Source organism: Takifugu rubripes, chromosome 6 (genome assembly GCF_901000725.2).
Source record: "Takifugu rubripes chromosome 6, fTakRub1.2, whole genome shotgun sequence".
Lineage (NCBI taxonomy): Eukaryota > Metazoa > Chordata > Actinopteri > Tetraodontiformes > Tetraodontidae > Takifugu > Takifugu rubripes.
The window spans coordinates 11,806,592-11,831,299 of NC_042290.1; the positions used below are offsets into that span (position 1 = coordinate 11,806,592).

General features: G+C 49.0%; 1 protein-coding gene across 6 annotated transcripts in view; it reads left to right on the forward strand.

Annotated features, from left to right (window-relative positions):
- Nucleotides 1-24,708, forward strand: part of palm2akap2 (PALM2 and AKAP2 fusion) — a 44,165-nt gene that overhangs the window by 7,991 nt on the left and 11,466 nt on the right. For all 6 annotated transcript variants that reach the window (XM_029837632.1, XM_029837633.1, XM_029837634.1 and 3 more), the window contains 6 exons: nt 4,201-4,281; nt 6,183-6,304; nt 10,863-10,977; nt 11,193-11,214; nt 12,055-12,180; nt 18,327-18,412. In XM_029837632.1, the coding sequence (XP_029693492.1) occupies nt 4,201-4,281; nt 6,183-6,304; nt 10,863-10,977; nt 11,193-11,214; nt 12,055-12,180; nt 18,327-18,412 (552 nt within the window). The remainder of the gene's footprint in view (nt 1-4,200; nt 4,282-6,182; nt 6,305-10,862; nt 10,978-11,192; nt 11,215-12,054; nt 12,181-18,326; nt 18,413-24,708) is intronic.

Consider the following 24,708-nt stretch of genomic DNA (forward strand, 5'->3'; position numbering starts at 1 on the left):
TCCACCGGTGTCTCTGCCGGCGTGGCGCTCGTTTTAATTAACGGGACAGACGTGGTTTGGGTTCATCTGGACCTTCAGCAGACAGCTGTCACTACAATCAGCGTTTCCGTCTGGACGGGCCGTGAATAAAACACGGAACCAACAACCAAAGCAGCGGTTGCTGGTGATTTACTGTGTGATGACTGATGGCGATTGTTTCAAAAGCTGTGACTGTGCTTAATTAGTTTCATTCGTTCGTTTGTCTTTGGCACAAACAGTCTGAGGGGAATCAAGGGCGCCAGCGGTGCAGGTTTCCATGGCTGCTAATTGGTCAGATTAGGAAACATGTGAGGTCGTTAAATTCAGACGTGTTTGGTGTGTTATTAACATGTTATTACAGCAGTCGGTCGGATTGTTCCCTAAAAAGCTGATCGCACAAGTGTCAGTTTCAGTGGTGTGTGTGTGCGTTTGTGTATGTGTGTGTGTGTGTGTGCGTGTGTGCGTGTGTGCGTGTGTGCGTGCGTGCGTGCGTGCGTGAGTAGTGGGGACAGCAGGAGTTTAGAGTCCAAAGAGCTGAGGTCATTTTTCAGAGCTGCTACCATGCGCACACACACACACACACACACACACACACACACACACACACACACACACACACACACACAAACACCCTTCAATGAACTCACTCATCATGTATCACTTCCTCATTCCATAGACATAGACTTGGCCCCAAATGATGGTGTGTGTGTGTGTGTGTGTGTCCACGTTGCAGGTAAACCCGTGTGAATAACCACTGTTGCTCTGTCTGGATCTGCTTAGCACGCTAACAGAGGCGTGTGTTGTCCAGGGTGAAGGTGAGGGGGGCGTTATAGGGCGACACTGGCATGTGCTCAGATTTGTGGCTGTGGCATTCTGGGTAATGGCCTGTGTTAACAGAGGTGAATACAGTGGGGGGTTGTTTGAGCTCCCCGCAGGCATGTGTTGGTTTACATTTACAGATTAATGTCAGCACTGAAACCTTCATAACAGCTTGGAACGTGTTGCCAGAGGTTGCTGTTAAAGGTTTTTATTCCCTAAAATAGTTATAATTTCAGCTCGCTGCTTTCTTTGGCTTGTTTCGCCACTGCTTGTAAATCAGGAAGCTCGTGGAGCGTGTAAATGTCTTAGTGAGGATGTCAGAAATAGCATCTAAAAGGAAAACAGGACCCAACAGCTACATCACATCGTTCCAGCGGGTCACACTAGCGTAGCTCATATTCGGCCTCCACAATCACAACGCCCACTATTTCCAGCTACTGACTACCCAGATTGGCTCCCTCACAGGATGGAGCTGCTTGGTTTATGGACCTCAGTGGTGTGCAGATGGGCGGCGTGCTTGGGGCAAAGTCATGTTGGGGGGGGTGGGGGTGTGTTTAGTTGGATCGTAGGGGGTCTGGGACAGCTAAAATTAGCAGCAGCTGGACATTCTAGCGTGTTTGTGTGAGTGGGGTTAAGGTTCAGAGACGAGTGGAATGCAGCTTTAGTGACCACAGCTGGTTTTAAAATCATTTTCATGACACTTAATTGTGCAGTCAATAATGTAGCATCCAGACGGAGACTCGTCAGCAGAGATGGAATTGTGTGAAAGTTCCGTTTTTAGAGTTAGAGTGATGTTTAGTAGCGTTTTCTTAAACAGCCGATGAAGACCTTCTCTACTCCGTATGTCTGTCTGCATGTGTGTTCGTTCTTCTACAGTTCAGAATAGAACAAAGGTCAAAAATGACATTCGGTAGATGTCAAAGAGAGTCAGTAAGGTCTCACCGACGTTAGCCTGTCCATGGGGGAGCAGCACGCTCCCCAATATGGACACGATGAGTGTCGTCGCCACCTGCTGCTATATCACCTGACCACGGAATGCACGTCGTCCCGAGGACGTGCTAAGTTTGCATTTACTGACCCCACCTTCAGCAGGTTAGCATTCTGCTCCCCACAGAACTAAATTAGCATTGTCACACGATGCTCCTTTAAAAGCAGAGCAGACGTTCAGCCTCCCTCACATGTTACTGCTGTCATGTGTTTCACCTGCGTGTCCGTTAATCTTCCCGTCCGTCCGCCCGTCTGTCCGGACGTCATGATCCGTCGCACCTTTTCTCCCAGCCGGATTTTCCCTGAGCTCCGAGCATTTCTCATGCCAAACTCCCAACGTGTAATTTAGCCTCTAAAATAAATACTTGCTCTGTACTGGTCTGGAAGCTGGGCCCAAGCCACCGTTTCCAGTCTAATTTGCACACAAGACGGCCAAGACATCGTCGAGTGCTTGCTTGATTAAAATGTAGGCAGAAATATCCTCCGGCGTCTTAAAATCAGCAACAATGCAATGTCAACCTGAATCCCTGAGTCTGACAGCAGCTCAGCTCTTCAGCTGTCCTGTCAGGACTTTAATGCAGATTCTCAGGAACCTTCTTCTACACTGCAGATTTGTCTGTAAATTCTGGCTTGGCAGTGGGAGTTTTGGCCTTTTGTAGCCGATTGGGGCCGAACACTGGCTGAGGCAAAGTGTGGGAAGTCACGAGTCTGTCGCCGGGAATGTCAACATATTTCCCTGAGGAGAAGCAGGAGGAGGAGCAGAGCCAGAGCGGGACCCCGGGGTCTCTCCTCTACACTCAACTGTACGTTAAGAACTGGCCCAACACTGTTTATAGGAACTCTGTGACCCCGAAGAAGCAGAATAATCCTCCACACTGGAGCCCCAATCAAGTCAATAATGTTTCCATTCATTCGGCAACATGGCAGAAAAAGCTCGTTTCCCCTGAATTATACAGGCTCTTTGTATCTATGGAAGTGTTGTTCTCCCAAGATGTTACACACCAGTATATCAATGTGGTGACAATGTGGTGCAGTCGGCTGCAGACAGAACAGCTCCTGATTCTGAGGCAGTAGAATAGGAAGGGCGGCTCCCAGCCCAGCGCGGGTCACTGCTGCACCTCCAGACGGCCCGATTTGGGCTCTAATGGGGCTTCTGCTGTATGACCATAGAATGCTCTCCTATCGTATGGAGGCTGTTTAAGGGGAATGTTCCAGGTGAGTTAGAGCGCTGTGATAAAGTGTTGTCAAACCTGACGACGCTTTACATTCATCCCGATCCCCCTTCGATGTTTGATGAGTCAGGAACTGTCAGGAACACACAGCTCGTTGGAGGGAGGTGTTATTTTAGGAAATGTAGTTGTCTTATCAGTGGTTCATTCTTCTGTGTGTGTGTGTGTGTGTGTGTGTGTGTGTGTGTGTGTGTGTGTGTGTGATCTGCTCATTCCCCATATCCAAAACAGTCCTTGACATCTGTTGACCAAACCTCTGGCACCAACTGCTGTCTGTTCTTCATAAGCCATGGGAACGGCTTCTGTGTAGGTCGGGAGCTCGTTGTGGTCTGCGTGTGTGTGTGTGTGTGTGTGTGTGTGTGTGTGTGTGTGTGTGTGTGTGAGAGAGAGAGAGAGAGAGAGAGAGAGACACAGAGAGAGAGAGAGAGAGGGAGTTTTTCCTTTTTCCTTTTCTTTTCTGATCTCCAACACCGTTCATCAGGTTTATTGGTTATTTCCAGACAGATTGGATCTATTTAAACACTCATTCGTGGACATAAAGTCCCGGCAACAGCCAGAACTGCTAAAATAAAGCAGCAAAACCTTAAACTGCATATAAGATGACATGTTTTCTCAATGATGTAATCAGCTGTTACCTCTGAGTGGGTGAGAATAGAAGCAGACTGATGACGTTTACCCATTAAAAGAAAACTGGGTCCCTTCATCCATCGAATTACCCTCAATAAATAATGCAGAAATCCTGATTCTTTCCATGAAGATGATGAGGATGAGCTTCGCTCCTCCTTCGTCCTGAACCTCCATCTTTCAGAAGCATCTTGAAAACCGTCCCAGTGAGGTGAAGAGAGTTTGTCTGGTGACGTCAGACGTTGGTGACGTTGGCGCGTTGAGACCACCTGATCACCAGCAGCTCCAGCGAACGCCGCCCCTGGATCGCTCCCCTAAATGTCTTCAGGCTCTTTACTGTTAAACCCAACATCTGAAGGTCCCACAGGGATCTTTGCTCAATGAGCAGCAGCATCAAACCGATCGATCCGGCAGCGGCAGCAGGCCTCAACGCCAACAAAACCGCTAATGAAACCAGCGGCGGTGCAGATCCACCAGACTGGGAGCCCATCTTTCATCTCTCTCTCTCTCTCGTCCCTCACAGGAGAAGCGGAAAAGGCAAACTGAGATTGAAGACAAGAGGAGCCAGCTGGACGAGCTCGTCCTGCAACTGCAGCATCTCAAGGTTGGTCGTTACACACGCACCACCTGCCTCCTGCTGATGTTCAACATCTGGAGGTTAACACAATCAAGCCTCCAGATCAAAGCTGAGGTCAGCAGCACAATCTGATGTGAGGGGACGTGAAAGGGTTAAAAAGAGGCAGGAAGTGGGACACCAGCCACGCACCATCTTATCATGGACCATGTTGCACGTGAGCGTGGGCGAAGACTCTAGATATCGATGTATGAAACCACATACATGATGTTTCAGGAGCCTCCGAGCGCTGTGATCGATCGTGTAAAGAGGCTGATTAAAGCCATCTGAGCTGTGGGTCTGTGAATGAGGTGTTCCAAGGAGCACAGAGGCTTTTAATGAAGATGTTTGTCTCCAGTCACAAATGCAGGGTTTCAGCTTTGTGCTGAAGAACCCGTCAGTGTTGTTTATCTATGTTGTTTAGGGAAAATGTTGGAGAAGCATCTCAGCTCTCTTCCTGTGATGGAAGCCACCACAAAAAAAGTGTGATCCAAGGAAAAGTATCAGATGTCTTCCAGCCCCTCAATTATTTCCACTCTTTTCTCCTGTAAAGTCCAGAGCTGAAATTGGGAGACGAGCTAAACACAGACGGCACCAATGAGCCTCCTCTGAAGGGAAACAAACTCAGAGTTTTGCCGTTTCACATGTTAGCGAACTAAACTGAACCCCAGAAGCTGCGGTCATGTGAAGCTGGCCACAGGCTGGTGGAGATACCTGCTGGAGCTTCAGTCGCTCTAAGAGGATCCACTCATTTTGAGGAATCTCTCACCACTCACGGTTTCATACAAGTCGATGATCGTTGACTGAGCCTGTTTGACAACAACAACAACAACAACAACAGATTAGGGCAGACAGAAGCTCTGCTCCATCCTCCTCTCCAGCTGCCTTCATCTGTAGATTCTATCAGCTTCTGCTTACAAAAATCCCATTTAATGGCCGTTACCGCTGAGTGGCACACAGTCAGGCAGCGTGAAGCCGCCTTTGTGGAGCCCTCTCTGGAGACGGAAAAGCCCTGAGAGAGGAAATGAAGGCTGGAGTCTACGGGGATGTGATAAAGAGCTGCGTGGTCCAAGCCTGCCTGAATGGAGGCACAGATCTGAGTGTGGGAATGTGTAGACACTGATGTGATCTCCTCGGAAGGCTCACACAGCAGCGGCAGCTCCTGCCCGCTCACACTCCCTCCTGCTGTGATACAGATTTGGGCATGTTTGGAAGACTCTGGTTTCTATTCTTCAGCAGCATCACAGGTGAGAAGCAGATGGTCCCACGGGCCAGTTCTGGTCTCTAAATATCCCCCAAACTTCCCTTCAGGCCTCCCTAACAGAGCTGCTGTGTCTCAGAGCGCAACAGGAAATGGAAAGTCTGTTAAACAGCGTGAGAGCAGGCTGGTTCTCATAGGAAACACGTGGTTATTCTACACTAAATGATCTCTCACCGTCTGGTTTGCTCAGCTCGTGTGTAGAAGAAGACACAGCTGAACATCCAGAACCCTGAGAGCTGCTGGTGGAAGCCTCTCCTGAAACTCGCCCACGGGGACAGAATGAACTCCCTAACTCGGAGCCGTTGGCTGGTGTTTCAACAGGACCTTTGGACAGGCAGGCAGCTCTGCTCAGCAGATTATTCCCATTAATGAGTGTTTGTGTGACCAGAATCAGCTTCATCACAAATGAATGAAGCTGCTGCACCAGAATTATCACCAGGAATGAGTCTCCGTGATGGACCACTTAGATCAAGTCTAAAAATACCCCCGACCAACGGATGAGAGAAGCAGCGTTTGAAGCGCGTGATGATACAGGCGGAGGAGGACCAATTGCAAGATTCTGCATCATTACGAGCGCGCTCAGCAGCCTCTTCGCCAGCATACCTGACCGTGACTCTGCTTCCTCTTCCAGTCCAAGGCCATGCGAGAGCGATGGCTCCTGCAGGGAATGTCGGCGGAGGAGGCGGAGGTGCGGCAAAAACAGCTGGAACAGGATGAAGAACGAGGGAGGAGCCTGGAAGACCTGATCCACAGGTAGGACGCCGACTCAATCGCTATACAAAGAGGGCGTAGAAGGTCAAAATCATGATTCAGAGGTGACGGTGGTGCTTCACAGCTACAAATATTAATATTAACTGAAAGGATGAAGCCTTTATTTACTCAATATGTTTACAAGAGACTTTAGAACCTAACAGAGGAAAACAACCCGCCGGTTATTAGCGCTCCGTCTCCCGAACCCTCAAAAACAACATGATTTCAGTCAGATTTCCCAGTAGAAACATTTTCTTTTCATGGCACAAGATGGGACAAAGTCCTCGCTTTCAGGACGGTGTGGGGGTCAAGGCAAACACGGTGTAACCGGAGAGGCGGCGGAGGTTTGGCATTCTTCTTGGCAGCTCTGTAACCTTAGAACAAGAGCTGCATTTTTCTTCCACGCTGAAAACAAACACCGAACGCCGCTGCACACTTCTCCAAAAACAGAGCGAGCGTTAGCTGCCAGAGGAATGTGGAGGGGAGCCGGGATCAGATGATGAGGATAAAACACAGAGGAAAGGCTGCAGCAGAGAGAAAGAGCGAGGCGAACGCTGGGTGTTGCCTCCAAATACGCTGCCAGGACTGGAAGAAGGGTGATGTGATGCTGTGTGCACTTCCTGTATTTGTGTCTTTGGGAGGAGCTTCCTGATTGGAGCGCTACTGTTAGATAGTTGCTAACTCCCCACAGTGGTGTTGACCCATGAGATCACATTAACAGTCGGTCACTGAATCATATCTGAACCGCAATTCATTGGAATTAGTTCCTCCATTAAAGGTATTTTTCAGTGGGTTTGGCATCGGTGGGACTTTGGCCCTGTTAGCCAGCAGCTACTGTAGCTTAGCGTCCGTGCTGGAATAACATCAACGCGATAACGTCGGGATATTCTGGGTCTGGTGTGAACAGAGCAGCGGTCAGCGGTCAATGAGGGGGCGCATTATCACCCCCGAAGCCCAGAATCACTGAAAGATTGTCAGTGAGGAGATATCCATGACTTCTAAAAGCAATTTAAAACCCACAGAGTCTCTTTAGTCCGCAGCACCTTGTGTTGGGCTGGTCCAGGTTTATTCAGCTCGTAGAGCAGGAAATAACCAAAGCTGCACCACAATGACTAATTTCTGTGTGTGTTCAAGCTTTTAAAGCCAAAAACTGGCTCAGAAACACCCTGAATTCTCTGGTTTGAGGAGGAATTTGAATGAAAATTTGTGTTGCTTATGGCAAACCTCACCAAAAGTTCCTCTAATGTATCAGGCTCACTGTGGTTACGATCAGTAAATCCGGAGTGAAAGTATTCAGATATCCAGGAAATTATGAGCGGATGCATTCAAATGAAAACAATCTGGCTTAATTTGTGGTTTATTGGTTGGAGAGATTTGGTGAAAGCTTCAGTCCACAAACGCTAAACACAAAAAGCTGCAGTGACATCTGCGACTCCTGAAACATTTTGTCTGGGATGTTTGTGGACAGTGATGAGCGCTCGGGCATGTGTGAGCGGTTATTTCTAGCAGAAGGTGTGGCATCTATATTTACACTCCATAGCACACGCGCCATCCCAAAATAACCCTCAACTCAGGCAACCGGGTTCTTCAAGACAGCCGGGGTGTCATCAACACAACCAAGGATGGTTCCACCCCATAAACCTCATGTTCTGCTCATGTTCTCATGTTCTCATGTTCTCCTCATGTTCTTCAACTGCGTAAAGGTGCCGTGTGATAGCGTAGCAATGCTAACACAAAGGTTTGGGAATACACGGATACAGGAATTCTCTGTTGCTACTCTGGTTTTCCAAATGGTTTTCTGGAGATTTAATGGTGAACACACCCAAAGGAACAGAGCAGCACTCTTTGTGTGGCGACACGTCTCCAATTTAAACTGGAAATCTCATAAAGAGGCGAAACAGTGCCATCCTTGTGCTGGCGACCTCATACCTGAGCGTCCCTGTTGGAAGCCCACGTGAGGACGTCACAAAGCCACGATGATGAAGAAACAGGCACTGACGGATGTTCTGTCTTTAGCATGACAGGCTAAAGCAGCAGAGAGGGGATTTTAATAATGCCTCCATCTTTTTGTTCTTTAACAGCTTTAATTTATCCGCTTGTGAAAAGTTCTAAAGGCTTCTTACACATGGAAGCTTTTACTAGAGCCCATTCAGCCTGGGCAGAAACCAGCCGTGCATCTGCAGTCTCTCCGGCCCAACATCCCATCGTGATGGGATGGCATTTATTTTCCTAGCGTGTTTAAACGCAGCCCCAGCTGATCCAGAAGGAAACGGCCTGCTGACCTTCTGTGGCGGCTCCTGACACACGCCTCTGTTGTTGCTTCTGCCTGCATCAGAAGGGTTTCCGTTTGTTTCACATCAACCTCCAGATCCCGCTCGAAGAGAACCTCCCCACTTCCTGTGTGGGTTCGTTTGTGCCCATAAATCAAAGCCGGAGTTTAAAATCCTGCAGGGTGACCGCACGAAGAGCAGGACAGACGTGGGACAAGTCACAACGCGTATTTAACAAAGGGATCGATAAAGTCTTGTTGAACAAGCTGTGCTGCTTCTGTTCCAACGTGCGGAGCGGCGCCGGTGGATCCTCCAGGTTCTGCTGGGAGTCGGAGCAGGAAAAGCTCACTCGAGTCGTTTCGTAACCCTCTGAAAATATTTCTCTTTTGCCCACAGCGGCTGCGGAGGAGGCCTCAGTCAGGTCTCTTCTGTTTATAGTGATGCGGTTTGGGGAGGAAATTTAAATTTTAATTTATTTCTGAGCTGCTCAGAAATGTGCACGTGTGATCTAACGTGATCAACAATCACCTGATTTCCCTAACGTGATTAATAAGTATCTGATTCCCATAACTCTTGTTGCCCTGCCTTGTTGCCCCACCACCACCACCACCACACACAGTATTATGTGGCAAGCCTGTCCTGATGTAGTCATGGCAACGGGTCTGGGTGGGTCGGTGACATCACCAGTCCCTTTGAGGATTACCACCAAGATAGCAACTGCAGACACAAGAAGAGAGGCAACACTTTCAGGTTGTGACCCCCTCTGTCTTCTTCTGTCTTGCCTTTTCTGTATTTTTTATCTCTCTTTCAGCTGATCTCGCCGTTTGTTTCATCGCAACTTTAGGAATAATCACTGAGACGGGAATTATCAAGACTACAACACATTAGAGTGAAGAATTTAGCGCCTATTTAGTTTCTGTGGTCGACCGCTAGATGGCGCCGTTTCAGTCTTCTGCACTAATTCAGCGTTTTCTAACATTTTTTTTATTTATTAACTGATCGACATGATTCTCTCATGTTAGTTTCATCATTTCAGGGACAATTATTCTTAAAAACACTTTATAAATCACCTGTGCGGGGATCACTTTGAATTAAATGATTTTCGGTTACCTACTGGGCAGCTTAAAATGGTCAACTCTAACAATAGGAGGAAGTAGGCACTTGCCCTGGGGAGGGGCACATCGGCCTGGAGGAGGGGGGCACTGGCCCTGGGGAGGGGGCACTGGCCCGGGGGGGGGGCACATCGGCCTGGAGGAGGGGGGCACTGGCCCTGGGGAGGGGGCACTGGCCCTGGGGAGGGGGCACATCGGCCTGCTGCTGCAGGGACACTTGAAATCCGTTGTCAACAGTCATTGTCCACCTCCACACGGTTTATATTTAGCGCCTCTGTTTTGCCTCGGACGATCTTGATACGCAGGATAATGTGATATTAGCATCGACAGAAATGCTGCAGCGTTGAATAGAAACATAAAAATAGCAGCTGGTTGTGTCCTGCTGTGGTGAGGAGCCTCCTTCTGTGGCTGATAACACATTGTGATTCTGTCACTGCTACGGAGTCCAAGGTCGACGGTTTTTGGGAACTCAAGGCTGAGTTAAATACAGAATCTAAACCAGCGTGAGTCAGTGTGTGGAAATGAAGCAACGACTCGTTATACGTCGTTATGCTCTGTAACTGCTGACGCTGCACTTTCATCAGCCAGACATCAGTCTGACAGGCTGAAGAGTAAAATGCTGTATTTAATGAGTCCTGGGAGGCCGATCCTGTCTGCTGGAGCCGTGCGACTCCTTCTGAGTGCAGCTAATCTCCTAATCCTCATTTCAAGAAGTCTCTGAAAGAGACAAACCCTGAACTCGTCCTGCATTTTTACAACTGCTGGTAAAGATTTGGTCCCAATGACGCGAACACACTTCAAAGATGGATGTAGCAACAATTCCAGGAAAGGGTCGGGGAGGAGGACCGGGGGGTTTCCTCTCTGCCTGCCAGACCTCCGCAGAGACCTCCAGAAACTGTCAGTCTGCTCACTGTGAGAGTGAATTAAAGATTAGACATTAAACTTCTCACAGAGTTCCACAATCAATAAAGTTATCTCTTCTGATCACCTCCTGTGACCACGGAGGTTGTTTCTAAATGTTAAAGTCTAAAGTTAAAATGAACCCAATTGTTCTTTTCTATGTTTCCTGCCATTAAACCGGTCTCAGGCGGCTGCTTCTCGAGGTCCAAAAGCCTGATGAGAAGCCGGGTTGTTGTGAATCGTCCTTCCTCAGGTGTGATGCTTTTATGTGTTTGGCAGGCTGGAGTCTGAAATCGGGGCTCTGGAGCAGGAGGAGTCCCAAATATCAGCCAAAGAGCAGGTTCTGAGGGAGCGTCTGAAGGAGACCGAGCGCTCCATCGAAGACCTGCAGAAGGTACAGGAACGTGTTGCTGCGGCAACCAGCGTGAGCATTAATGAGCTGTGACAACACCCGGCGCTTCTAATCAGTTTTCAGTGTGCCGGCGACTTTTATTCAAGTGTAAAGTGCTAAAAATGAATGAATATCAATATTAACTCTCCTGACACAGTTAAAATGAAGCTTCTACAAACTCTGATGTTAACAGTTATTTTTTTCTCTCTCTCTTTCAGAGTCTAATGAGCCAGGATGGTGGTATGAGCAATCACACACACACACACATACACACACACACACACCCGTCATGGGGTCCCTCTTGTTAGATTTTCTTAGTGTATTTGTGTGTAGATAATAGTCTCGCTGAGGTAGGAGAGATGTGGGCCAGAGCTCACACGCACGGACTTACTCCATGTGTATAGTTGCATACAAAAACACACACAAACTGCCTTTTTCTCTCTCTCTCTCTCTCCCACACACACACACACACACACACACACACACAAGGCCATGACTCTGCAGCATGCCGACGCTGGCTTTATATCACCACCTATTCACCAGCAAGCCCTGTAAGCCCAAAAGCTTTGTCTGTCAAATCACACACAATCTCTCTCTCTCTCTCTCTTACACACACACAGGCACACACATAACACACACACACACACACACACACACACATACACACACCTATCTGTGACCACACCAGCTCATGCAGTGCTTATCCAGCAGAAGTGTGCATTTGCGTGCATGTTTGCATGTGCGTGTGTGTGTGTGTGTGTGTGTGTGTGTGTGTGTGTGTGTGTGTGTGTGTGTGTAATATTGGGTGGGCAGGGTCATCCCGGGGGTTAACCACACCCTGAGAGAGTCTCTTTGTGGCCTCGCCGCTGCTGGTGTGTGTTTTTGTGTCAGGCTGTTGTTACCCATCACTGTGATGAGTGCGTGTGTGTAACTATAGGTGTGTATTTATGGAGTCTTTTGTGTGTGTGTGTGTGTGTGTGTGCGTGTGTGTGTGTGTGTGTGTGTGTGTGTGTGTCCTCACGGGCCTCTTTCGCTCCTCTGACCATGTGTCATTTCCTCTCCTGCTCTCCTGCCCATTAGATGCCACCAGCTGCGTGTCGGCTCCTCTCTCGGACGGCACGCCACAAGATCCCGACCACCTCGTTCTGGCCACGCAGCACAGGGCCGGCCCGCCCGCGTCTGGAGAGCACGCCATACCAAGACCTGGTAAGACGGGAGGGTCAGAGAGGGCTGGTGAGGGGGGGGGGGAGTATAGAAAGGATTTGGGCCACAGCCAAGTGGGATTACTGGGTCAAACTGGCTGGTGTCCTGGAGGGAGGACGCACGGGCTTTACATTAAACAGCACTGAAAAAATATTAGTGCGCGACCGAGGAGGAGGAAGTTAGAATTGTGCATTTAAATTCAGGACATTGTTGCTTTTAGTCCATTAAATCATGGACAGCAGTCGCTGCCGGGTCGATCGGTCTCTGAATCAACCTTTTCGTCCTGTTTCATCTCTCAGCACCAACAACTTTTGACCACGACAGGTTGTGTTTTCGTTGATGTCGGCGGTGTGAGCGGTGTGTAGCCAATCAGTGGCGGGTGTGTAGCGCTCAGTCTAAAGGTATTATGTGCGTTTGTGTTGGCTGCTGCTGACGCTGCTCCACTTTGCAACAGCTCAGCCTTTTGGTCAGCGTGGTAACCTGGTGATTCAGCAGCAACAATATCAGCTCTCACACCTTACAGACGCACCCAAACACCTCCTTTAATATAGTTTTATGACTTTTTAACCCTGCAAAATGAAGGTTAAGGATGAAAATTGACAGTTTCAGCGTAGATGAGCAGCAGCTTTGGACTCCCAGGTTTGTTATTTTCTGCAGTGTTAGAAATGGATTGTTGTTCTAGGGAAGAACTTCCCTGTCCGACCTTTGAAAAAGTGATTGATTGGAAGGTTTTAAGCCTCAAACGTCCCTCTCGTATCTAATGTGCACCTGATATTTAGACTTGCTGCACTTGTTGCAGGTTGAATCAGACCTATCCGGAAACACTGACCTCATCCTCACACTTTACTCCCTCCACTTTTCCCCCATCTCCTCCACTCATCCCTCCTCACCCCTTCACTTCAAATCTCACCCCCCTCTCTACCCCCCCCCCCCCCCCCCCCCCCTCAACTCCCTGTCTCTCCTCTCCTCCTAACAGCGATGTTTGCCATGGAGATCAATGTGCAGCATGATCCACAGACGGGCGAGCAGCGTATCCTGTCAGCCAATCGTGTGAGCCCCCTGGATGCGGCATCGCGTGGCGTCAAAGTCTATGATGATGGCAGGAAAGTGGTCTATGAGGTCACGTCTTCGGGGGGCGTGTCCACTAGCACCATGGAAAATGGCTGGAGCTCCGCCCAGGTTGACCAGCTGGTGCAGCGTGCTGTCAGGCCTGTTGTACACGGGGACAGCGGCAGGGGTCATGTGACAGTGACCCCCGCTTTGCCATCCACCTATTTGTCCCCAGCTGATGGGGATGACCTGTCTCCACCCTCCTGCGCCCCCCCATCCATCCCCTCAAGCCCACCAGCTCAGGTCACCCTCCAGAGGGAGGCTCAGCTCGGCATGATGCCCCTCGCTGCTCCAGTAACGACTCAACCCTGCGCCGACCTCCCCTCCTTCCCCCAGGCCAGCGAGGAGCACCCGGTTACCATGGTCTTCCTGGGGTACCAGGATGTGGAGGACACGAGCGAGAGCAGACAGCTGCTGGGCTTCGATGGCACCGTGAAGGCCGAGGTGGTCCTGATCGACGAGGACGATGAGAAGTCGCTGCGGGAGAAGACGGTGACCGACCTCTCCATCATCGACGGCACGGCCGCCGACCTCGTGTCAGGGCGGCCGGCCACATCCGAGGTCCCCAGCACGGAACTGTCATCTGACAGCCGTGAGCCCGACAGCGCTTCCTCGCCCCCTGGTAACCCCGACGCCAACCTGGCCCCCCCCGCCCGGCCTCACACCCACCACAGGTACAGACAAGAGGAAACGCTGCCAGTGCTGCATCCTCATGTGAACGACTCTTGTCCTCCTTCCACCCTTTTATTAGTATTACCCACAACACCCCTCTCTTCACCTTATGTCTGGATGGTTACTAACAGAAGCCTTCCTCCTCCCCCTCCTCTGGACTGGGCTCACACACACACACACACACAAACACTCTGTCAACGCAGCGTCTGAACTGAGTCAACAATGATGATTTACAAATAAAAAATGGAACAAACGGGTCAGACGGGTCAAACAGCTGACCTCGGCGGGAGTTTAGGATTTATCTGGAGACAATCACATCGGCCACTTTATAAAAGACAAACACATTTTACACACCTTTCACTCAGATCAACAACACAACAAGCCGGGAGCGGAGAGGGGGATACTCGTTGCCTTGGTTTCTTTATGTGCCTCTTCATTTTCCTCATCCATAGCTTAACAAAGTAGAGACGATCAGAAGTTATTTTTGGTAGTTCTTTTCAGTTTGCTGCTGTTCTCTGAACATTTTCATTTTGTTTCATTTTAAATTTGAACAGAAAGGCAGTGGGATGGCTGGGACTGTTGTTTTTGACACCGCAGTTTCTGGACTTGAGTTGCTCAGAACAGGCACTCTCACTTCAAATCCAGCTATTTCACCTCTGAGTTCATTTCCTCCCATTCTCAATCTTCCAAACTGAGCAGAAGCCCTGGAACAACTTTTGGCAGCCATCTCTTCCTATTGGGCACTGGCTGCTAATGGCAGCTTAATGAGTACATACTGACAGTGGAGGAATGTCGATTCCCACCCAATAAAACAACTGGCCACCGACAGCCTGGGCACAATCTTTTATACGAGGAACAGTAACGAGCGTTACCGTTTCATCACTTGTTGGCTGCAGAAAGCTGCCAGAGCCATGATACTCTTTCCAGAGAGATTCTAAAAACACTGCCAGCTCTAACTGTCACCAACCAGGTCCCCATTTACAAGGGTGCTACCGCTAACGTGACCTGGGGTCTTCGTAACATATATAATCACTGCTTCCAGGATTTTACAGCACGGATTAGTTGAGTTCGTGTTCATTTTGGTAACAACAACAATGCAAAGCACCGACATACAGGACGTTTCTGGTCCTGTTGGGAACTCACTGCAATCCTCATGTCGGTGATCTTCTGGAGTGTTTTAATAATAACATTTGATAATAATGAGAATGTAGGAATATAGGAGATGTTCAGGGAGGAAGGAAACCAATGAGTCGCACCTTATCAATAGATTCATTCAGGCCAAACTATACGGAGAGATAAGAGAGGCTCTTGAGATCCAAAGAATGGGATTTTGGGGTGTCTGAACTTGAATGATTGTACTCATTGCTAATTCATTAACTGGGTTTTCTGGAATCCAGAGAGACCTGAAGAGGCTGAGCAGCCTGGTTGTTTCCTCTTCTTCAGAGAGCATCTCTGCACTGTGCAGCATCTCTGCCAATGGTCATATCGAGGAACGCTAACGCTTCGGCCACAGCGAGGCCTCCGTCTGTCTGACTGTGCGCCGCTCTCAGTTGTCTGGCGACCGTTGTGATTGGCTGCTGCTGCTGCTGCTGCTGTGTGGTCGGCAGGTCTGGTCTGTGTGGGTCGTAAATGTACATATGCTCTATATTCTATTTAGTTATTGCTTTATTTTCCACATCCATACACTGATCTCGATTATTAGGGGCACTAGAAGGTCTTTCTGATGTTGTCCGCTGCCATATTACCACTGTACAAACGCACACTTTATACTTGCACCTTCTAACGTCACTGCTTTGCTGTGTGTAACCTCACTATTAACTCATAGCTGGGTCTTCTGACGAGACCCCCTCAAACTCTTTTACAGCTAAAACTGACTGGTGCTTTTTCATTTAAGTCCAACGAAGTTCAGTTGCAGCTCAAAAGATTAGCGCACTCAAACACAGTTCACTCTTGATTCCTCACTAGATCTTGTGGGTGGGAGCAGCACGAGACCATTTCACTCTTTCATTTACCGCTATCAAATTTGCAACAGGTGGAAACAACAGAGCTTATGTTTCATTCAGGGTCCCAATTTGGCTGGGCTCAATGCAGATATTTACTCCATTGCTGGTTGGTTTGAAAGGTTCGAATTCGCTACCCCAAAGTGTAATGTGCACACAGGATGTGCAGCATTTGAAAGAAGCACTTGAGTGTCGTTACCAAAGACAGCAAATTCAGATGGATGAAACAAGAGCCCCCTGCAAGTGAGGCCAGAACATCTTCTTAACCCCCTATTATCAGCTCAATTAAGAGGAAAAGCCATGTTTTACTATGCTGGATCCTTTAATCAAATTTAACAAACAGGTAAAGGCTTATAGCAGGCCTGTGCTCAGAGTTTTAGGTGAGCGGATATTAACGGTACATATAACGGTTCATTTGGAGGAAGTTGCGACATGTCATCCATCTTTATTTCCTGTCGGTTATAATTTTGGATATCTTGAAATTATAACATAGGAAACAGAGCAGATGGTTGCCTGTTAGTTTGTGTGTATGTGTGTGTGTGCGTGTGTGTGTGTGTGCGTGTGTTACGAGGAGCTGCAGAGTGAACTCAGTTTCAGACCTGCTGAGTTTGACCAGCTGCACTGCCACTCCTGCAGTACCCCTCTGGCTCTGTAGGGGGCTCTCTTTCACTTATCTGCCTGCCCTCGCGGACTGAAACATAAGAACGGAGCCATTTCCTAATGTCCACTCTCTCTTTCTTTCTATGGTTATGACAACTCACTCTGTCACATTCTCTCTCTCTCTCTCTCTAATGTCTGTATACTCTCTCTATCATCAATAAAGCTGAGTTTCTCCAGTGCCCCTCTGCCGTCTCCTGCTTGTTCTTTCCATCTGTCTCTAACATTCACTTTTTCATCGGCTGCTGACACAAAAGATCATAAACTATCCTTATTGCACCCCCTATCTGTTTAATGCCCACTGCCACTAACAAATATATGCGCGCACGCACACACATAGTTAAGGTTAGATACAAACATTCAAGCAAGGTCATAAATTAACAAATATGAGGATTATTTTAATTTAAGATGAAAACTGAGTCCAGGTTGCATGTTGTTCTTTCACCTTCTAACCTTGAAATCACAAAAAAGGATTGTAGCGTAAATAAACCATTAAGCTAAAAGATTAATGGGAACATTCTCAGATGACTTCAGACTATTTGGATGGAATTATTTTATAATACCGCTGATTTATGGTGCACATAATCCAATAAACCTGGTGGTTTTTCTATAAAAGCCAGACTAAAGTAAGTGTGTGCCAGGAGATTTAGGTGAAATCATTTATGTATTTATATATTGTCAATTCACCAGGCATAAGTTTAAATGAATACAGAGAATATAGTCTTATTTTATCTTACTGAAGCATTCTAATTGCCTGATTTTGATTTCTTCTCTTTAAAGAAATGTTCCAAACACCAACTTTACACTCAAGTGAAGCCCAACCTGCTGGAACTGAGGCAATTTTTACCAGTTTTACCAACCCCACAGATCAAATTTGTACATTTCCTACCAAAATATTTGGCATTTTTGTGTTAAAGTCATCACCACCTGAGGTCTGTCTGCTCCGTTCTGGGAGTACTGCAGCTTCTCTGAGTTGTCGGATGACACAATTCAAGATAATGTGTGCTTATCATGCACACGCTGCAGTGTTAATGTTCTTTAAAAACATTGACCAGGACACGACACACACCTCCACCAAAGAAGACATGATTCACACACATAAATGGAGCATTTAATACATCATGACAGCAGCCGGCTGCTGAAACCAGTCAGAGCGTGTTTGGGATGTGCACTGATTTATTTATATCTGTTGTGTTCAACAGGAACAGTGATTGCAGCTACTTATCACACACACACACACACACACACACACGCACACACACACACGGAGGTGAGGATGATGATACCTAAAAAGACAGGATGTTCTGTAACCAACAGATCATGACAGCTACAGAGGAAGAAACATGATTCACTCACATTATTAAATTATTAAAACAGTCCTTGATCTCTCGCTGATTACAGGAATTCGCAGCTAATCACACACTTAATGAGGCCGTTAATCACGATAAAATGTGCATTTACTTTGACGTCGGCTGAAGTCAGACTGGAGAAGATGATGTGGATTATAATTGGTCCCATCTGGCAGGAAATGGCCCGCACAGACCAGCCATGTTTCATCCGTTCATGTTTCATATTTACATGTGAGGGAGATTTCCTCTCCGCTCGGATGATGTTTCCATGTCGCTGAAGCTCCACCACAACAAAAGAACGGCAGAACTGCTGATTAACCTTTCAGAGGTGGTGACAGTCCAACGTTTTGTTTCATCACAGGCAGCGGCCAAACGTCTGAAGTTACCATGACAACAGCAAATGGGTACCAACGACCTGGCCCGAGCAGACGCCCCCAGGCTGCCGCGGTGAGTAGATCGAGTGCTCTTGATGTGTCTGATGACCCAGGAACTTGAACTGCAGACTGAAGTTGCAACTTTTCCAAATGGTTGACCAGAAAATGGCCCCTCCCACTTCCACAGGAAAACAGTGTTATTTTTCATTAATGATAGAATAAAGTAGGAATTTTATGGTCAATATCACCACAATTCCTATATTAATTCCTTGCTTTATGTTTGGATCAGAGGCAGAAAGCTTAGCTGATACAGAATTAGAGCATCAGTGACTGGAAAAAAGGAGCATTTATTGTGATAAATCATCCTTTTCCCCCAGATTTTCAGTTTTAAACTGTACAGGTGAGGGGTCGTTCCGTTGTTCTCGAGAGTTCCGACTTTTGTTGCTCTGGAAATGCCACCCCAGCACATTGTGCGTGAGGTTGGGGTAACAGGAGCCGGTGGGGCATGTGGGGCAGGTGGGGGCAGGTGGGGGCAGGTGGGGGTCCGGCTGGGCCGCAGCTCAATACACGAGCGAGGCGGGAACCTGATCCGCGCCGCGCGGCCTCGCTTTGTGCTCGCGCCAGCCGGGCGCAGCTGATTGTCTCTGGAATGTGACAGAATAGAGCTCGCGCACCCTGCATTATTCATAGCGCGTGCCTGAGAGGGAGGAGAGAGAGGGGGAAGAGAGAGAGGGAGAGAGAGGGGGGGGGGGGGCTGGTTGGAAAAGCTGGCGCGTAAACGCAGCTCATCGTGGCACGAGGCAGCGGCCGCCACCTCCGCTACTTCCGCTGAGCCTCCACGTCGCGACTTTGACTTCTCTCGTTGAACGTCTCTTTGGAGGACACCAGAACCAGGACAAACGAGAGACACTCGGAAGAAGCAGAAGAAGAAGAAGAAGAAGTGTCGGCAGGCAGCTCGGCCGCGCCGTTAACCCCCCAAAGCCAACTGATCCCAGCGGTCATTAACGGCCGATCAGCCGGTCGGAGGACGCCCGCGAGCACCAGGATCGCTGCGCATCCTTCTCCGCACAGGTAGAGTCGATTAAATATCACACATGTGCTTAACACGCGAGAGGAATGTGCAAAGGAGAAGTTGGATGTCAGTCTGCTAGCTCCCCCTCTCTCTCTATGCCTGTGCGTGCGCGTGCGTGCGTGGTAGAAACACCCGATAATTGATTGCCTTTAAAGTGCAGGACGTGGCACAGATGCAGCCACGCATGGAGGTCAGTGGAGCAGCGTGCACGCCTGTGCGTCACTTTAACCTACATCTAGAATAGGAGCCGAACCTGCCGCGGCTCCCAGAAGCATCATTCATGTGTTCATTTCAGGCTCTCGCCGAGGCTGAATGTGTAAGATAACGAAGGGATTTTTCTCTTTCCTCTTTGTGAATATTAAGGATTTTTATTGACATGGTGTGTTGCCGGGCAACACTCCATGTCAAGGAAGGACGGCCCGTGTCCACATGCTAGGGGCGATGCTCCCAGGGATGTATGGGATGTTGGATTTCAGCCCTAAACTGCTGCATAAACTGCTAAACTTGCTTTTAATGAACCTTCCCCACATTGTCACCAAGTGAGGGGACAAAACTGGCGTGAGCGCTGTCCCGTTAGATGGCGGCGGATCTGAGGGCTGCTGCTATTTAGATCTGCAGAGTTTGCCGTTTCGTTAGCTTGAAATTAACTGGCAGATTCTGGAAATAACAAAGCAAAGCAGCAAACTGCCAATCCAAGCAGAGCGTTTGCCAATGTGTCAGCTGTGCCCGGTGACAGAAGGATCCCAGCCAGCTCCACGCGCTGGTCAGCAGTCAGGGGGAGGAGGGCACCTGCTGGCACGCCACCGCCGCCACCGCCACCCGAGGTTTGCGTGTGTTTCACATGCAGGTTTGATCCGGTTGATCTGGAACGACAGACCCAATGGTTGTGCTGCACATTAGAAGTAATATCGGTAAAATTTGGCTGTTGGATTCCGCATATTTTCCTCTGAGTGGCGGCGATTTTAGGGAAATTTAACTCGTTGATGTAGAAGTAAGTGTGTTCACACAGCTTTAAGTGTATTTTTACTTATTTTATTTAGACCCTCACATGACATGATGACTTCTTCCAACCACCCTTTCATTTACCCAAAACACACACACACACACACACACACACTTATTGTCTCATGTCATCTTGTTCTCTTTCATCCTCATTTAGAGCCCCTTTTCCAGATCATCAGCTATAGTGTGTGTGTGTGTGTGTGTGTGCGTGTGTGTGTGTGTGTGTGAGAAGGTGGAGGCTGTTTTGGGAGGTCTGCTCATTCTCACATGCCAGCGTGTTGTTGACATTAAGGGCCGACTGGCCTTTCCATGGCCGATCTGTTGATGGGCCTCTCCCGGCCACCTTCCAGGAAGAGCTCCATCCTCCCTCTGCTGTTATTGAATGAAGTCCAGACCGGCGTAGTCAGATCAGTGCTGTGCACAAACGTGCGCTTCCTGGTCAGGGATGGTGTGAGCCTCCTCGGGCTAGCTTAAAGAGCTAAAACGTGATTTGTGTTTCCCAGCCCTCAAACAAAGCTTCCTGATGTTTGTCCTGCAGCTCTCAGCCACTCATCAGGGTGTAAATTATTTCTATTTTTGTTTGGCATCTGGGATCAGGGCTGCGTGTGATGACAGGATGTTTGTGCGTGCGTGTGTGTGTGTGTGTTGGATGAGAGTATAGCGGAAACACTCCGGGAGGACACTTTTCTGAAGGTGTTTAAAGAAAATTATAAGTAAAAGGATCATTGCGTCATCGTCCTGACGCATTTAAGTCAAGAGAAAAGTTTGAATGAGGCGAGCGGAGTGGCGCAGGAACCCCTTTGTCACATTCCTTGTTAGTTTTTGTCCAGTGTTTTTGCGTTTGTGTTGCAGAGAGGAAGAGCGCTAAAGGGACGCAGGAAATGCGACAATACAAGCGCAGGCACGCCATGGCCGCCGTGGCCGCCTCCCACTATTGTTCTCGACATCCACCGATTATTGTTGCGCCGTGCAACCAAAATCATTCATTGAGCACAAAGAGGGCGGCGCCGCCGTACCTTCTGAGTTTACGGTGACCACACGCTGGGATGTTGAAAGCGTTGGGCAGATGTGAGGAGAACGGCCTCCAAGCTCCGCCCCTTTCTGTGCTGAATAATACAATTTAATCAAATACAGGCGCGCCAGACGCCATCCAGGAAGTCAGTTTGGAGGTTGACCTTAAATTCCAGTCTCCCAGCACCGCTTGGGCCTCAGGTGTTCCAGACTCTGGATGGGGGGGGTGTAGGTGTGGGTGATGTGGTGCTGTCGGCACGTTAAGTTGGGGCATTTTTAGGAAGTGAGCTTCCCAGGAGGAATATCGCTGATCCGTAAAAGCTCCGCCTGCACCCAGGGGTGCGGTTCTGGGAAGCAGAACATTAGGTCACCGTCCATCCACGCTGAATAACTTCAGGAATGTTTAATCTGCAGGGAGTTTTCTAACACCCCCGGCAGATTTCCAGGCTCCCTAAAATTAAAAGGGCTGCGTTCCAATGAAAAAGGCGTCGTCGTAGGGTCACGATGGGATTCGCCGAGGCCTGCAGATCGGAGGGCGGAGGTCGAACACTGAGGGCCCAAAAGGTTTGGGACGGTCCCCAGGATGAGACTGGGGATCTGGTGTAACACACACACACACACACACACACACACACACACACACAGACTAGGATGAATTAAACACAAAGCCCATTAAAAGAGCTTATTTCAGGCTCATGTTGTAAATTGAGGTAGACTGAGTAATCTGTTTGGCTGGTTAATTGATGCCAAGAGACGCAGCGGCTTTAATAGAAGGACTTAAACGGGAGCGCGGTGACGTGGAGAGAACCAGGATAACACACACATCATCGTTAATCAAAGGGTGCTTCTCAAACTCCAGACCAGTGTCTCTGAGAGGTCACGCTCAATTATATGGTCGTTCATGGGAACAACTTACTGGCAGCAGCAGCGTCACACGTCCGTCAGGAGCTGTGACGACGTGCACGTTGATGCCCCCTCATCCCTGAGAGACTCGTGGAGACCTGTTTGTTTTCCTCCCGTCTGAAGCCTCCGTCTCCTGTCTAAATACCGGCGTCTAACGAGCCGCTTTCCTGAAATAGACGGGTGATTAACACACTGCTCTGCTCAGCGTGAGACCGAGCAGCGAGAGTTAATACGATAAGCTGAGGCCGGGGAGCAGCTCGTTCCCCGTGGACGGCTGTGGAGATGCCGCTCCCGCTGGTCCGACCACCTGCGTGATCCAGGCTCATCCATGAGCAGAACTCCTGGGAATGCTGGAGGAGCCGGTTGGAGGAGGAGCATGCTGGCGATGGACAAGGTCAGACACGTCAGAGACGTCCCGAGACGACAGTAACAGACGGAGGGCCGTCCGGTACAGCGGACGTAAAGGACCGGGTCATTTAGTTTCGTCGCTCTGCTAATGTCGTGTTTTTGAAACTGTTTGGTGTGTAACCCTCGGAATCTAGCGAGCACGGTGGGCGTGGCCAGGTGCTCCACGCAGATTATCTTTTATCCCCGTCAGTTAATGTGGCTAATCTTTTTACCACGCTTCGATGCCAGCGGTTTATTTAAGACGCCGTTTGATCACCAACATTTGGTGTTAGCCTGTCGAGCTAAGATGGAGACGAAACCTATCAGTCAGGACTCGGTCGGCCTCCCTGTTCAGTCCCCCGGTGCTGCATCCCAAAATGGGCTGATTCATGCTGTGAAAGGATTACAATTACATGCTCCCTTGATTACTCAACACACGTGCACGCAAGCGTGCAAGCGTGTCCCTTCTGTCCCCTCCAGTGCTGAGTTGCTCCTTCATGTCTCAGCTTATTTCCTGAACAACTTTCCCTGTTATCTGACTCTGCGGAGATCCGTCGGGATTCACTTGTGAGTTGAGTTGAATTTGACATGAATCCACTGATCAGACCCGGACAGGGATGGACGGGTGGTGGCGGGGTCCTCAGGCGTCCAGGTGGACTGTGCTCTGTCCCAGTTTGCCCTGTCCTCAGCCACGAGTGGTCACACTCTCCAGCTCCAGACCTCAGAGGGTCCTCCATCTCTGAGGGCAGCATTAGTATGCAGATGCTTGTGAGTCCCGCCGGCTCCTTTGTTGTTCCTTGAGGGCTGTCTGGGGGTCCGGGCTTTGTGTAAGTGGTCTCATGTGAGACTTGATACGAGTCCAGACCCGCATTCTTCTTCTGTGTTATTTCTGTGCCCTGTTGGTATTTTGAGGGTAATCGGCGTTTGCCTCCTCAGAGGTTCTGGATTGGTTTCAAAACTAACAGCTAGCTATTGATTAGCGTAAACTCGGAGTGTTTTACAGAGCCCAAGATTATATACTTAGCCAGGTATGTAGCAAAGCTATTCATCGTTGGCCTGCTGGATCACCATGGCAACCTATACTGAACACTGAGGCTTTCAGAGAGTTTAGGATGTCCTTTTACACTCCTGATGACGGCACCCTGATGGCAGGTTTTGCTATTTGCTGCTGCGACACATACTTTTGACAATTGTTTCAAGCTGCTGCGGTTTTATAATAAATTCTGTCTGTTCGCTTCTCTGCCTTTGTTCCCGTGCACACAGTCTTTCGTTTTGGTGTATTTCCTGTGATGATCCATTTCCTGGTTTCCTGTTTAGCTGACCTGCGGGCTACGATTGTCCAATCAGCAGCTTCCTTTTATTTCGGAGCATCGCGGTGGTCATGGATCCTTATTCACCCTCAGATCTTCTCAGTGATATTCTGAGGTGGTCTCGTGTTGACCCGCATGCAGCGCTGCTGTTGGTGGACACGCACGCTAGGGCGCCGCCACACGTGCTGGTCATCTGTCACTTCCTCCCGCTGCCACTGTCACAGGTCTGCGTGTCAGGACCTGTCACAGATCTGGATCCCCTGAGCAGAGGCAATAATTGGGTCACCGTCCCATTTTCTGTGAGCGCTGTTCCCTCCTCATGTGAGTTATTTCAGGCCTGGAGACCTTGTGATACCTCTCACGCTTCATTTTGCATGTTTGGCCGTGATGTCACAGCCTTAATTGAACCGGATTCAGCTCCAGGCGCTGCTGCTCTTCCCGGGTCTTCACCCCGTCTGCGTTATTAGTTTTAGATGCCGGGGAAATCTTTAATGATGGGAAGTGATTGAAATGTTCGGCAGCTTTGGTGAGGGAAGACTCCAAGCATGCGGAGCGGGAAGAACACAAATGGTTCGTGATTGTTTTCCTACTTTTGTAATAATGGATCCTTACGAGGATCCTTACTCTCCTCCTCCATCATTTAACAGCACGCTCTCGCTAACCGATCCTGCTAATTCAGGGAGA